The 15,803-nt window shown below is 43.1% G+C and overlaps 1 protein-coding gene across 3 annotated transcripts; it reads right to left on the reverse strand.

The window, feature by feature from the left end:
- Window positions 1-442: 442 nt before the first annotated feature.
- LOC146979643 (seipin-like) lies at window positions 443-14,411 on the reverse strand. 3 transcript variants are annotated; one of them, XM_085789618.1, is made up of 10 exons: window positions 14,297-14,411; window positions 13,327-13,585; window positions 13,151-13,229; window positions 12,897-13,040; window positions 12,723-12,758; window positions 12,032-12,166; window positions 11,844-11,941; window positions 1,559-1,692; window positions 1,334-1,412; window positions 443-1,191 (listed from the first exon to the last, which is right to left on the reverse strand). In XM_085789618.1, the coding sequence occupies exons 2-9, from the start codon at window positions 13,578-13,580 to the stop codon at window positions 1,363-1,365; spliced, it is 930 nt and encodes a 309-aa protein (XP_085645744.1). In that variant the 5' UTR covers window positions 13,581-13,585; window positions 14,297-14,411; the 3' UTR covers window positions 443-1,191; window positions 1,334-1,362. The 3 variants fall into 3 exon arrangements, with proteins under 3 accessions (XP_085645744.1, XP_085645745.1, XP_085645746.1); XM_085789620.1 differs by having other exon boundaries at window positions 822-1,191; window positions 1,563-1,692; XM_085789619.1 differs by lacking the exon at window positions 12,723-12,758.
- Between the last annotated feature and the right edge of the window lie 1,392 nt (window positions 14,412-15,803).

Consider the following 15,803-nt stretch of genomic DNA (forward strand, 5'->3'; position numbering starts at 1 on the left):
CTAGGAATGATCCCCGCCTGTGACGGATAGCAGGTTGTCAATAGAGTAAGGTGTCCTCCCACCAAAGATCAAACTGTGTACTTTGTGGGATAACTGCAAACAAACAGTTTTGATGAAGATTACTAAAGGTTTATTGCAGCAATTGAACACATTATACTTCAGAACATAGGTACTTGTAGGTAAAACATATTTTAGCTAAAAGTAAGTTTTAGAGAAACTCTTCCGTCCGTTCAACACTATAAACTGTCATTTTTATAATGAATATTCACATAAATGCAGACATAATGTATATAGCCATAACAATGAAAATGTCAAGTCATATAATACATTTTTAAAACTCAGCTTGTTAACACTTCTTTGTACAATAAGGAATTATTGGTCATTTTAATTTGATTCCCACTGTTTTATTTTTACAAGTAACACAGTGTTTCATAAAAAAAAAGGCAAACAAGGCAAGCAGGATTAAGACAGACTGACTGTGCACTCATTCAGACTAAAGCAACAGCCAGTCACATAAGTGAATTGTGATGTAAAGTGCTGTCATGACTTAAATTGTTATTATGAAAATGGGAGTGTAAAATACAAACTCTGAATGAAAAGAGAGAGTTTTAAAATGCTCACATTTGTGAGGGTTTTTTCTCTGTAGCTATTGACATGCATGCAAATATATTTTGTATTTACTTAACATGGAACAATAAAATAGTAAACATCAGGGCTGGACTATGAGGTGCTAAAAAATGAACAGACAATGAGGGATTTCTTTGAAATAGTGAGGTTTCAGATGTGTCAGTCTCATGAATCACACAGTGTTACTATTACAAAAGCCAATACCAGTGGGATTCACATGGAAGCACATGGAATGGAAACGGCTGCTTTGAAGATCTACAGCTCAAACAGAGCAGCTCGGGTCATCCCTCGACATATCTGTCAGTGCTGCACGGCCTCTTTCTGAATCACTCTCAACCACATATTGCTCTTAAATCATCATTACAGCTAAGTACGAATGTCTCTCTCTGCACTCTCCCGCTCTCCGTTATTAATGTCCTCAGGCTGCCTCTGTCTCATTCATTTCAACCTGACTAAGTGTATGTCTGTTCTGCAGCTCTGTGCCGTTGCCAAAGTGCAACTGGGACTCCTCCGGGCTCAGATTTGTGGGGGTTATCTGGAGGGGACCCAGCAGCTCTGCAGAACCTGTCAAAGAATGTGTTACTGCAGTCAAACACACACAATAACACACTCAGGTTGCCAGTACCAAGTGAGTGATGCTAATAGCTTGAACAACATTACATTTCTGTGTGCTTTTTGTGAGTGTGTCTGTGTTAGTTCTTTGTACCCGCTGCAACATCTTTTTCATCCTCTTGCTCATTGCTGGTCGCGTTCTCCCTCTCTGACACCGATCCATCTGTGCTGAGCTGTAAACAACGAGAAAAACAAGTACTCAGAGGCAGCGTTTGAGTCGAAACAATAACACCTGGGAGGATTTTGGCACTAGTAAAACACAAATTCATGAATTGCAAATATGCGCCATGTGTTCAATGCTTTTTTTTCAGTCATAGACCTGCCTGCTCTTGTTTCCACTCCACTCCCAGCAGCAGTCTCAAGTAGCTGAGGATGAAGAGGATGCTGAGGAAGACGAAGTTGGTGGAAACACCCACCAGGGCCGAAGAGACAGGGAAGTAGAACAACAAGTATCTGATGGGAGGACACAGAGGGAGAGAACAAATGTGGGATTTGGCTCCGTTTCAACCTCAGCAGCTGATTTCCTGTCGCCATCTTCAGCGTGACATAGGGAATACATCTGAATTTAATGAACCTGTGCTGTGTAGTTGGAGTTTGAGAGAGTGAAAGTACGTTTTTGTAACTCAAAGCAGAAAATGTCTTGTGGTTGTGCTTGTTTGTCAACTACAACTAGATGTGTCTGTTTACCACTGTGTTTTAAAATGGATTTCTATGGTGGCCACACAACAGAAGTGTTTCTGGGGACACAAAACAAATTATAGCTGCTGCGCAGCGATGGGTCGGGTCCGGGCTACTTTTGGGCAAATTTAGGCAATTCTGAGCAACAAACAGGAGAATAGGAAGACAAGACAGTTGACCTTATAATGTCCAATTTGCATCAGTTGAGGATTGAACCCACAACCTCGGGAACCAAAGACTGTTGTCTATCGCACTGAGCTAATTGACAAACTGCATTCAACAGTGGCTTCACAAATTGAGTAAGCCATTCACTGTCGTGTAGGCAGAAAAAGAAAAATCCGTTTTTGAGGTAAAATAATGATATGTATTTGTCAAACATCTACTATGAGTCTAAGATGTTAGGAGCCTTCGCACATGGTCCAGTCCAAGCTATTTGAATTTTTAAATTTAGAAGCTTGCTGTGATGCCACCATTAGGACAATTGTCTTGTGTTTCGTGTTGAGGACATTTGAATCTGTCATCATCAATATCACCCTGGCTGGGTCTCGAACGCACAACCTCTGACACCAAGAACCAGCGCTTAACTCAGTGAGCTAATTATCTGGAAGTGAGACATGGTGTGTGTCTTCTCAAATAGACTCAGGGAGTCAGTGTCCGGGCAGCAGTTGTGAACGCAGATTTCTGTTATCTAAACAAAAATCTGTTAATACATAAATTGCATTTAGACAGCAAAATAGCTTGAGGACATCTGACATTTCGAACTGTCATCATCATCATCATCATCATCATCACCCTCGCTGGGTCTCGAACTCACAATCTCTGACACCAAGAACCAGCTCCTAACTCACTGAGCTAATTGGCTGGTAGTGAGACCTGCTGTGTAGCCTCATTTATCCACTCAGGTGAGCCAGTGCCCGGGCAGCTGTTGTGATGAAATGGTCAAAATGTCAATAATTCAGTCATCTAAACAAAAATCTGATAATACATAAATTGCATCTTGACAGCATGGAAATGTTGGTGATTTGTTTTTAATAATAAGTGTTTTGCTTCATAAGAGAAAATCTGATGTTTAAAAATTCCACACTCACATTGACTGCAGTTGTTCCCATGAGAGCAGAATTCAAAATGTTCTAGAAAATTCAGTTTTTGAGATAAAATTCTGATATTTGCCAAACTTCATCAACCATGACTCCAGAATATTCTCATTTTTTTTCAGGAAGTTTGAAAATGTATTTAGCAAGAATTTGATGGTATATGTTTACAGTACTGTTTACAGTCAAACGTTTTCATGCACTGTAGGCTCAATTTTTGCTTAATCAAAGATCCGAGAAACAAGTTTTGTGGAGGACGGTCTGGAGATGCTCTGTAGCAAGTTTGGTGACAATTGAGCAAAAATTGTGGGAGGAGATACATTTTAAAAGTTTTACAGTTATTGAAAAAAACAGAGTGATGGACTTCATAATTTGCAATAAGTTTAAGTGGACAAAAGTTTCAGCAGTATTGAGGCTACATTGTGGTGAAGTTTCAACACTGTAGCATCTACCGTTGGTTTGGTAGGAATTTTTAAAGTTTTTAAATTTAAACGCTTATTGTGCCCCCCCTAGGAGGGGGGGGCACATGTCCTTGGAGTTGAGTGAATCTGACATGGGGTCGGACGTTTCTGTAAAGTTTGGTGAGTTTTCGCCCATGGGAAGTATGACTTCCTTGGAAGAAGAAGAAAGAAAGAAAGAAGAAGAAGAAGAAGATTAAAGCCGCAAGCGGCTATGACGGGCCCTCGCTCCACGCCACTCGGCGTCCCCGCTACCCCCGGGCCGCTCTTCGAAAACCCCCGCGCGCAACCGGACGTGGGCGGCTGCGTCGAGGGCGGTCCCCTCGTCGAACACGTGAAGTTTCGAGCAAATCGGACAACGTACGATGGAGTTACGGCAGGTTTACGGTTCGTCCACCAGGGGGCGGTAACGGGATGTGGGCCGTTGCGTACGGGGTCGTGACCTCATCACACATGTGAAGTTTCGAGCCGATCGGACAATGTCGATGCAAAACGCGACATTTCCTGTGTCCACAAGGGGGCGTATTGAGCGAGCTAGCGTACGATCAAATGGAGGCGTAGAGGGCGGGCCCCTGATCATGTACTGAAATTTTGAAGTGACTACGACCAAGTATGTGGGCGTGGAAGGCAAACGTAATAGCATGGCGACTAAACGAGCAGTTGACCAACTTTGTCGCCCCCTAGCAGCCACGCCGTTTCACGTAGAGGAAAGCTTTTAATAGTGTTCGACCAGCTCGGTCTCCTGATGATCTGTAGCGAATATGAAGTCAATCGGGCAAAATCCGTGGGAGGTGGCAGTTCACGGTGGAGCGCTATTCCTGTCGCCGCCACAAGGGGGCCATTAGCCGTAGCGTCATAGCGTTCACGAAATACCTTCACCAACTTGTTCGGCATGTTTTAGAAGTGGAATGAAGTTGATGGGGGCAACTATGTATTTTTAATTAATTTTAGCGCACTTCCTGTTACCACCGGGGGGCGCTATGAGTGACGTAGGAAAATAATATGTCGGATCGTTCAGGGTCACGCCATCATCATGTGCACCAAGTTTGAAGCTGCTGCGATCAAATCTGTGGGCGTGATAGCATTGCAAACTTCTTAGCTGGATTCGGGAACTTGGCCGTGCCCTAGCAGCCACGCCCTTTGACCTACACACCTGCGGAGCACAAGCCGTAATCAGCTCAGTCTGGAGATGTTCTGTACCCAATTTGAAGTCAATCGGGCGAACTCCCTCGGAGGAGTTCGTTTTGCGTCAAAGAAATGCTAACCAAAATGGCCGACTTCCTGTTGGGTTTAGGGCGTGGCTCCAATTCAATTTTTTGTATGTTTGGGTATGATACACGTGTGTGTAGAGTTTCGTATGTGTACGACAAAGTAAGCGAAATTTGTCTATGAAGAAATTCGGAAAAACTTCTAGGGGGCGCTATTGAGGCATTTAGCCACGCCCATGGGAAACGACTCTATCCCCTGAAAGAGTTCGCCATTCTTGACCCCTGGATGAAATTTCGTGAGGACACGACTTCGTTAAAGCCACGAAAAAGGCAAACGTAATTGTACGATAAAAAATCGTCAGTCGCCGCGGCGGCACACGGACGCCGTTCGTCGTATCTTCACAGCGTTCATAATGTAGCTTCAGCAACTGGTTCTGCATGTATTAGAAGTGGAATGAAGTTGATCGGGTGAAGTATGGATTTTTAATGAATTTTTGCGTACTTCCTGTTACCACCGGGGGGCGCTATGAGCCAGGCAGGAAGTCGATACATCAAAACGTTCAGGGAGGAGCCAACGTCATGTCCTTTGAATTTCAAGTGGCTACGACGAAGTATGTGCGCGTGAAAGGCAAACGAAATTTAAATTGGGATGATACACTTTCGCCGCGGCGGCACACGGACGCCGTTGCTCGTAGGGTCAAAGCGTTCATGATGTAGCTTCACCATCCGGGTCTGCATGTACTAGAAGTGTAACAAAGTCGATTTGGTCAACTACGTATTTTTAACGAATTTTTGTACGTTTCCTGTTACCACCGGGGGGCGCTATGAGCGACGTACGCAAATAATATGTCGGATCGTTCAGGGTCTCTCCATAGATTTTTGCACCAAGTTTGAAGCGTCTACGATCAAGTATGAGGGCATGAGAGCCGTTCGTATTTACATGGCGAGCACCGAAACAGTCGCCAAACTTCGGGGCACGCCAGAGGCCAAGCGCTTTGAGCTACAGACCTGCGGAGCACAAGATAAGCTCAGCTAGGTCTGGCGATGTTCTGGACCCAATTTGGAGCCGATCGGGCATAACCCCTCGGAGGAGTTCGTTTTGAGTAAACCAACTTTGAAGCAAAATGGCCGACTTCCTGTTGGTTTTAGGGTATGTCATTTTATGAAATTTTTTGAAGATCTCGGGTTGCTGAATATGTTTACCAAGTTTCGGACAAATCGGTGTCGCAGACCCTCATTCCCTATGCGCGGTCTAGGGGGCGCTGTGGTGCCATTTGGCCACGCCCACATGCGAGACCACCACTGAATCGCAATTTTCGGGCTTCCCCCCCTGCGTCGAAAGTTTCATCCGTTTCTCGGCTTGGGAAAGGGGTCGAAATCGCGTTCAAACGCGCGGAAGAATAATAATAATTAAAGCCGCAAGCGGCGATGACGGGCCCTCGCTCACACATGCGACCGCGGGGCCTGAGGCATGTCGGGGCTGCAATGTTTTGTTCATCCACCAGGTGGCGCTAAGCAGTTGTAGGTGGGTGCGTTCAGGGGCGGCCCCTCATCACTCTTGTGAAGTTTGGAGTGAATCGGACAAAGCATGAGGGAGTTATGAGCAGTTAATGGTTCATCCACTAGGGGGCAGTAATGGGATGTGTGCAGGTGTGTTCAGGGTCAGTCCCTCATCACACATGTGAAGTTTGGAGGAAATCGGACAATGTTGATGTAAAATATGCCACTTCCTGTTTCCACTAGGGGGCAACATGAGTGAGATCGCCTACGAGCATATGGAGACGTTGAGGTCGTGACCCTGGACCTGTGTACCAATTTTCATGTTGATACGAGTTCATTAAAGCCATCATAAAGGCAAACGTATTTTAATGGCGAGGAATGGTCGCCGCGTCGCCACACGGACGCCATTACTCGTAGCTTCACAGCGTTCATGATGGAGCTTCACCACCTTAGTCTGCATGTTTTAGAAGTGGAATGAAGTTGATGGGGTCAACTATGTGGCATCAGTACACGTTAAGGTAAAACCTGGCCACTTCCTGTTACCACCAGGGGGCGCTATGAGTGACGTAGGAAATTAATATATGGGGACGTTCAGGGCGGAGCCGTCATCATGTCCAGTGAGTTTGAAGTTGATCGGATAAAGTATGTGGGCGTTAGAGCTGTTCGAAGGTGAAATGGCGAGCAAACGAAAAGTCGCCAAAATCCTCAAGGCCCCAGAAGCCACGCCCTTTGACCTAGAGACCTGCGGAGCACAACTTTTGATCAGAGTGGCATCTCGGTGGTCTCCAGCCAATTTGAAGTCAATCGGACAAAATCTGTAGGAGAAGTTAGATCAAACAGGTCAAAAATTCAAATCAAAATGGCCGACTTCCTGTTGTGATTTCACCATGACATTAAGAGGCTTTTTTGTGTGTCTTGCCATGTTCTATAAACCCATTAAATTTAATTCGTCTAGGTGACACACAAAGGCGGGGCTGATGTTTTGAAATTTTCTAGGGGGCGCTATTTAGCCATTTGGCCACGCCCATTTCCAACGACTTTAAAATATCAAATTTTTCGCCAGTCCTGATGTGCATGCCAAAATTTACGCGTTTTGGGGCATGTTGAAGCCTCCAAAAATGGGATCCTTTTGAGAGAAAAAGAATGAAAGAAAGAAAGAAAGAAAGAAAGAATAATAATAAACAGAGCAATTACAATAGGGCTTTCGCTGGGCGACTTGCAGTCGCCGCTCGGGCCCTAATAATAAACATTTGCATTTCGGGGAATTTTGCGCCAGGTCAGTGGAGTACTTGATTACTTGCTTGCTTACTTGTTGTTACTCGTCGGCTGGCACGTCGACTAATGTGGATGTCGAATAACAATAGGGACCTCCCTGGGTCGTTGACACAGGCTCGGGCCCTAATTATAGCTGCTGCGCAGCGATGGGTCGGGTCCGGGCTACTTTTGGGCAAATTTAGGCAATTCTGAGCAACAAACAGGAGAATAGGAAGACAAGACAGTTGACCTTATAATGTTCAATTTGCACCAGTTGAGGATTGAACCCACAATCTCTAGAACCAAAAACCGTTGTCTATCGCACTGAGCTAATTGACAAGTGGCAGATCAATAGTGGCTTCACAAATTGTGTAAGCCATTCACTGTCGTGTAGGCAGAAAAAGAAAAATCAGTTTTTGAGGTAAAATAATGATATGTATTTGTCAAACATCTACTATGAGTCTAAGATGTTAGGAGCCTTCGCACATGGTCCAGTCCAAGCTATTTGGATTTTTAAACTTAGAAGCTTGCTGTGATGCCACCATTAGGACAATTGTCTTGTGTTTCATGTTGAGGACATTTGACATTTTGATCTGTCATCATCATCATCATCATCACCCTGGCTGGGTCTCAAACTCACAACCTCTGACACCAAGAACCAGCGCTTAACTCAGTGAGCTAATTATCTGGAAGTGAGACCTGCTGTGTGTCTTCTCAAATAGACTCAGGGAGTCAGTGTCCGGGCAGCTGTTGTGAACGCAGATTTCTGTTATCTAAACAAAAATCTGTTAATACATAAATTGCATTTAGACAGCAAAATAGCTTGAGGACATCTGACATTTGATCTGTCATTATCATCATCACCCTTGCTGGGTCTCGAACTCACAATCTCTGACACCAAGAACCAGCTCTTAACTCACTGAGCTAATTAGCTGGTAGTGAGACCTGCTGTGTAGCTTCATTTATCCACTCAGGTGAGCCAGTGCCCGGGCAGCTGTTGTGATGAAATGGTCAAAAGTCAGAAATTCAGTCATCTAAACAAAAATCTGATAATACATAAATTGCATATTGACAGCATGGAAATGTTGGTGATTTGTTTTTAATGATAAGTGTTTTGCTTCATAAGAGAAAATATGATGTTTAAAAATTCCACACTCACATTGGCTGCAGTTGTTCCCATGAGAGCAGAATTCAAAATATTCTCAAAAATTCAGTTTTTTAATTAAAATTCTGATATTTGCCAAACTTCATCAACCATGACTCCAGAATATTGTCATTTTTTTTCAGGAAGATTGAAAATGTATTTAGCAAGAATTTGATGGTATATGTTTACAGTAGTGTTTACAGTCAAACGTTTTCATGCACTGTTGGCTCAATTTTTGCTTAATCAAAAATCCGAGAAACAAGTTTTGTGGAGGACGGTCTGGAGATGCTCTGTAGCAAGTTTGACAAAAGTTTCAGCAGTATTGAGGCTACATTGTGGTGAAGTTTCAACACTGTAGCATCTACCGTTGGTTTGGTAGGAATTTTTAAAGTTTTTAAATTTAAACGCTTATTGTGCCCCCCCTAGGAGGGGGGGGCACATGTCCTTGGAGTTGAGTGAATCTGGCATGGGACTGAACCTTTGTGCAAAGTTTGGTGAGTTTTCGCCCATGGGAAGTATGACTTCCTTGGAAGAAGAAGAAAGAAAGAAAGAAGAAGAAGAAGAAGAAGAAGAAGAAGAAGAAGAATTCCTAGGAATACAATAGTGTCCTGGCAGCTGCGCTGCCCGGACCCTAATTATAGCTGCTGCGCAGCGATGGGTCGGGTCCGGGCTACTTTTGGGCAAATTTTGGCAATTCTGAGCAACAAACAGGAGAATAGGAAGACAAGACAGTTGTCCTTATAATGTCCAATTTGGACCAGTTGAGGGTTGAACCCACAACCTCGGGAACCAAAGACCGTTGCCTATCGCACTGAGCTAATTGACAAGTGGGAGTGCAATAGTGGCTTCACAAATTGAGTAAGCCATTCACTGTCGTGTAGGCAGATTTGAAACCACAGTAAAAAGAAAAATCCGTTTTTGAGGTAATGATATGTATTTGTTAAACATCTACTGTGACTCTAAGATGTTAGGAGCCTTCGCACATGGTCCAGTCCAAGCTATTTGGATTTTTAAAATTAGAAGCTTGCTGTGATGCCACCATTAGGACAATTGTCTTGTGTTTCATGTTGAGGACAACTGACATTTTGATCTGTCATCATCATCATCATCACCCTTGCTGGGACTCGAACCCACAGCCTCTGACACCAAGAACCAGCTCCTAACTCACTGAGCTAATTGGCTGGTAGTGAGACCTGCTGTGTAGCTTCATTTATCCACTCAGGTGGGCCAGTGCCCAGGCAGCTGTTGTAAAGGCAGATTTCAAAAATGGTCATAAAGTCAGAAATTATGTTATCTAAACAAAAATCTGTTAACACATAAATTGCATTTAGACAGCAAAACAGCTTGAGGACATGTGACATTTTGATCTGTCATCATCATCATCATCATCATCATCATCATCATCATCACCCTTGCTGGGTCTCGAACCCACAACCTCTGACACCAAGAACCAGCTCCTAACTCGCTGAGCTAATTGGCTGGTAGTGAGACCTGCTGTGTAGCTTCATTTATCCACTCAGGTGAGCCAGTGCCCGGGCAGCTGTTGTGATGAAATGGTCAAAATTTCAGAAATTCAGTCATCTAAACAAAAATCTGATAATACATAAATTGCATCTTGACAGCATGGAAATGTTGGTGATTTGTTTTTAATGATAAGTGTTTTGCTTCATAAGAGAAAATCTGATGTTTAAAAATTCCACACTCACATTGATTGCAGTTGTTTCCATGAGAGCAGAATTCAAAATGTTCTCAAAAATTCAGTTTTTGAATTAAAATTCTGATATTTGCCAAACTTCATTAACCATGACTCCAGAATATTCTCATTTTTTTTCAGGAAGTTTGAAAATGTATTTAGCAAGAATTTGATGGTATATGTTTACAGTAGTGTTTACAGTCAAACGTTTTCATGCACTGTAGGCTCAATTTTTGCTTAATCAAAAATCCGAGAAACAAGTTTTGTGGAGGACGGTCTGGAGATGCTCTGTAGCAAGTTTGGTGACAATTGAGCAAAAATTGTGGGAGGAGATACATTTTAAAAGTTTTACAGTTATTGAAAAAAACAGAGTGATGGACTTCATAATTTGTAATGAGTTTAAGTGGACAAAAGTTTCAGCAGTATTGAGGCTACATTGTGGTGAAGTTTCAACACTGTAGCATCTACCGTTGGTTTGGTAGGAATTTTTAAAGTTTTTAAATTTAAACGCTTATTGTGCCCCCCCTAGGAGGGGGGGGCACATGTCCTTGGAGTTGAGTGAATCTGGCATGGGGTCGGATGTTTCTGTGAAGTTTGGTGAGTTTTCGCCCATGGGAAGTATGACTTCCTTGGAAGAAGAAAGAAAGAAAGAAAGAAAGAAAGAAAGAAGAAGAATTCCTAGGAATACAATAGTGTCCCGGCAGCTTAGCTGCCCGGACCCTAAAGAAGAAGAATTCCTAGGAATACAATAGTGTCCTGGCAGCTGCGCTGCCCGGACCCTAACAAACTGCACTTTTGTTAATTTTTTTTTTTTTTTTAACTTTAGAAGGTATTAAAGCAGAAGTAAGTGATATATTTGTGTTAATATAAGTCTTAAATAGTTATATCTTCCGACAGCAATCACTTACATAGAGTGTTTGGTCTGAAACACGGGTCTCTCAGTCCCTCTGCTCTGCTCTGAGCCGAGGAGAAAACATTTATCGTATCCTACAGTTTTTATCCAATGAGGAGAGAGAACGGCATGCAGGGCTGTGTGTGCAGCCAAGGAACGCCGTGAATGTGGCGACGCAGGGACGAGGACTGTTATGGTGCGTTCAAGGAAACTCGTATTTTTCCGACCGTGAAGTGGTACCAGTTCGATCTGGTACGAGTTCACCGGTCGGAAGTTACAAGTGGCCGTTATAGTGACTTTCACCGGTAAAACAGGTCGGAAAAACACGAGTGGGTTGTCCGGAACGCTACAAAGTCGTAAGTCGTGACTTGAAGCTGTAATTTACGATTTCAAAAGCCTGCCTGGAACGCAGCATTAGCGAAAACGACCGGACCACTTACTTCTGCTTTAAGACTGCAGCCTATTAGTAGTGTTTGAAAAAGTTTAATTTGTTTGGTTTATCTGAACATGAATAGCACATGATTCAGATATTTTTGGAAATAGCTGTAGTCTTTAGCTGGGCCCATCTGATTTTGCCACACATGCACTGAATTTGGTTTCTGATAGTAGCTTTATGTCTTTAAATGTGTTTTCTGAAGTTGCAGTACCTTGAGCCTTCAGGGCTATAAGAGGCATACGAGTCTCACCTTATGCCAGTGAAGTGAGCGTGAACATACAGCTGAGACGAGTAGATCTGCACCCTGTTGGACAGGATCTCAATGACGGCTGTGACTGAGGGGGCGTACTGGAACAAGAAGAAAAAATGGATGGCTATTGGCTTGCTTTGTTTTTACGTGCACAAGTACACACACTTATGGAGCAGGGCACCACTCACAGGGTCATCAGTGAAGTCTGAGAAGAGTTCCACCTCCACCACTTGTTTCTGCTCGATGGCTCCACTCAGAAAGGCTGGGAGGAAGAGCAGCGTTCCCAGGGTCTTCAGCAGGCCTGAGCGGTACCGCAGCATACTCTGTGACCACGACGCAACAAGACAGTCACCTCAGCAGCACAGAACTAGAGATGAGTTTATTCAGTCCTCTGGGGATTAATTAATTTTCTCTTTTTGTACAAATGTGTGGTTCCATATACCCAGAGGATGTTGTCAGTGACGAGACGATGAATATTTTAGGAAAGGATGACTGAGTCGTGTGCTCTGTTTAATGAAAAGCAACGAAAATGGATCCCCGTGGGCTCTGTTTTAATGAGTTCATTACTTTAGGCAGTGGAGTTAGCCGAAAGGCCAATTTATGAAGCTTGTGTGGTAGAAGACTATTATAAACCTCTTAAAAACTTTTACAGCAGACCAGTACATAAACCACCTGTGCAGTATACTTGTTACTGTGGCAGCCAGTTGCATTAAAGATACAAATAGGTTTCTGATTTCAGCCAGTCATCAGTCATTATTTCACACATCCATCATCATCATCTCATTGCAGTGGAGCTCTGCAGCAGGCGTAAGCAGCTCTAATCTGGCTCTGACCAGGTTATGTGATTAAGAGGTTACTGTGCGTCAGAGCTGTACTCACAAAGCGAGAGCTGGAGGTCGACAGCAGTTGTCGTGCCTGAGGAACACACACACACACACACAGCAATGCAAATACAGTGAATCACCAGAGTTTTTGCAGATGCTAGTAATGAAGCTACTACTTGATTGTACACATGAGACCACCTATGGCTGAGCAGGTCTCAGAGCAACTCACAGAACGGGCGGATGAAGCAATCTGGCCTCCATCCCGAGAGAAACAGGTTGTCTTGACCATGAACATCCCCAGCTCCTGATTGGTCGGGGACTCAGGCATCTCCAGCTGCAGAGAGAGCTGATAAGCCTGGCCGAATGTCAGCACCTGGGTTTATATGTAAAAAGATGACACGCCTATATGAATAGATGGAGATGGAGATACATTGACTAGATGCATACGCATATGTACACACACACACACACACACATTCATACATGCTTCTTGTTCCTCATAAGAGAGATGTTGGCCACTGGATAAGAGCACAAAAAGGAAGATGGAGACTCACAGTCTGTCCTGCACAGAAAACAAGAAAAAACAAGAAAGAGGGAATGAAACACAGAAATTCAGCCTGTATTTTCCTGATGCAGCTGCTCATCACACATATACACACCTGTAGTAATAGTGCACAGGTGTCGAAAAAGCCGCCTTGGGCATGTAAGAGTAGTAGAAGCTCCCATACAAAAAGGCGGCGAGCCAGAGGAGCAGCAAGATGACAGAGAAGACAACAAAGCCCTGTAAAACTCTCTTACGGATGTTTGACACTGCTGTAACAACAGCATCTTGCAGCCTCAGGAGTGAAAGGCCAATGAGGACGGACGGGTGAACGTCATCATTTTGTGAACGTGAGGGACTTTCTTGATCCATAAAGTCTGAAAATCCAAAAGACAGTGAGCATAATGGACATAGTAAACGAAGAATAGCTATAAAATTGAGAATTGATTTAGTATTAAGGCATAGCAATAGATATTATAACTGCAAGCATGTTTTAAAAGTTGATTGAATAGAAAAGCATACTGAAATGTTTTCTAAAGTTATTTGGTCCACACATTTTCCTCAGTAAAGATCACTGCACAGTGTATACAGTCACATGAAGCTGAAGACACAAGCATCACATTCATAATACTGATTGCCAAAAAACCACCGAGTCCAATCTCAGTCACAAGCATTGGTCTCTCACATCAGATGACGCAAAAACTGTGTCATTGGCCAAATGAAACTCAAATAATTAACAACAAACAAGAGTTTATTATCTGCACTCCTTGTCAGATTAAACTGTGCAAAAACGCTTTTATTTTGTTTATTTAATTCATATAATATACGTAGGCATAATTCATGAAAACTAAGGTTTGGTCATATTTGTACATTAAAAAAGGAAGTGAGCGGTGACTTGCTCAACACATAAAGGAACAACATGCAGATTTTCAGATCAAGACTTATGTTGGGAAGAATGTAAGTGTAGGGATACTAAATTATTTTTTATCTCAATAACTAAATCAAACAGTTTAATCAAAGTAACCATGTGGTATCCAACAGCGGCATGTCTGCAACAGTCAGCTGTCCCGCTATTAAAAAACACTTACCTCTGGTTTGAGTTGGCCAACTATGAGCTGTTAGGAAATCACTTCTCCTTCCCCTCAAGTGTCTTGGTCCACGGTGTCTTCATGAAATGTTGTGAACAGAAATGAAAAGAAACAAAACTGCTCATCCCCAGCTCCCAAAGGGCTGCTATTGGACAGGGCTCAGTCCGTCCCACATTAAGAGACACGCTGTTGCCAACTGGAACAGAGTGCTTGGTGTTGAACATGACACTGACAACAGGGCTCAGGCTTGAGGACTTGACTTTATACTAAAATACTTACCAGACAGGCTACATAATAATACTATACTATGCCTTGCTGAAATGGTTTAGTAACACCATTTGGAAACAAAGCAAAACTATGGTTTAAGAGCTGCTTGATTTCATATTTTTCTCCATCGCTGCTAAATGTGCTGCAATGCTCTACTTTCCCCAACATTGTGATTCAGGAAAATCTGATACTCTCCAGTTTGCACCCAAATGCAAAGAAATGTTGATGTCCCCAAATTTGTTTTAAAGTCTTTAGGAATAATCTTTATGTTTTTACACATATTTTACTGCCTTTAAAACAACTGTTTTAAATGAGAGTTGACTCATTTCCAATTATATCACTTTACCTCCAGATAAAGTCATTTTAATTCTGCTGTCTTAATTAATGGAGCTGCTCCTCCCAACACTGCAAAATAATAGATTCACGTAACTGCTATAAGGCTATTTACTGCAAACAATTCCACATTTAAACAAGAGGAATTAGTAGCCTATAAGTTCTCAAACTTTTTACACCAAGTAGGCTGCCTACCACCCCAGAAAATACTTGCCTCTCCAAGCACGCGTACCACAGTTTGAGAACCACTGGCCTTACATAGCCCACATAGCTTGTAGTTTATGTTGGTGGTCAGAGTAGCCTGTAGGTAAATTGGCCCAGGTAGTCACAACATAATAACATAAAGAAGGTGATTAAATAAAAACATGAAAATAGTTTCAACAGTTTGTTTTTAAGGGTCAAGTTGACCCAATCTGTTCTCTTCCTCCATCCTTCCTTCTTTCCACAATCCTTATTCTCTTCTTTCCTTCCTTTCTCCCCTTCATCCTTACTTACTTACTCCTTCCTCTTTTGATCCAATTGACCTGATCTGTTCCCTCCCTCCATCTTTCTTTCCTTCCCTTTTCCCTTCTTCCTTCCTTGAACGATTCCCTCTCTCCATCTTTCTTTCTTTCCTTCCTTTCTTCCTTCCTTCCCTTAGTCCTCCTACTTCTTCCTTCCTTTTAGACCCAATCAACCCAATCTGTTCCCTCCCTCCTTCTATCAATACCTTCCTTTTCCCCTTTGTCCTTCCTTCCATCCTTCTTTTCCTTCGTCCTTCCTTCCTTCCTTCCTTGACCCAGGAGGACAAGAGGGTTAACCCAGAAGTGGAGAAAGCGTAAAAACGTAAACACGACCTCCCGTCGACAGGGGGCAGCTTCTTCCGGTAGAGCAGAAAAAACCCGCCAAAACGTCCTCCAGCGTAGAA

The sequence above is a fragment of the Trachurus japonicus genome, chromosome 10 (assembly GCF_045865225.1).
Source record: "Trachurus japonicus isolate A0001 chromosome 10, Traja_1.0".
Lineage (NCBI taxonomy): Eukaryota > Metazoa > Chordata > Actinopteri > Carangiformes > Carangidae > Trachurus > Trachurus japonicus.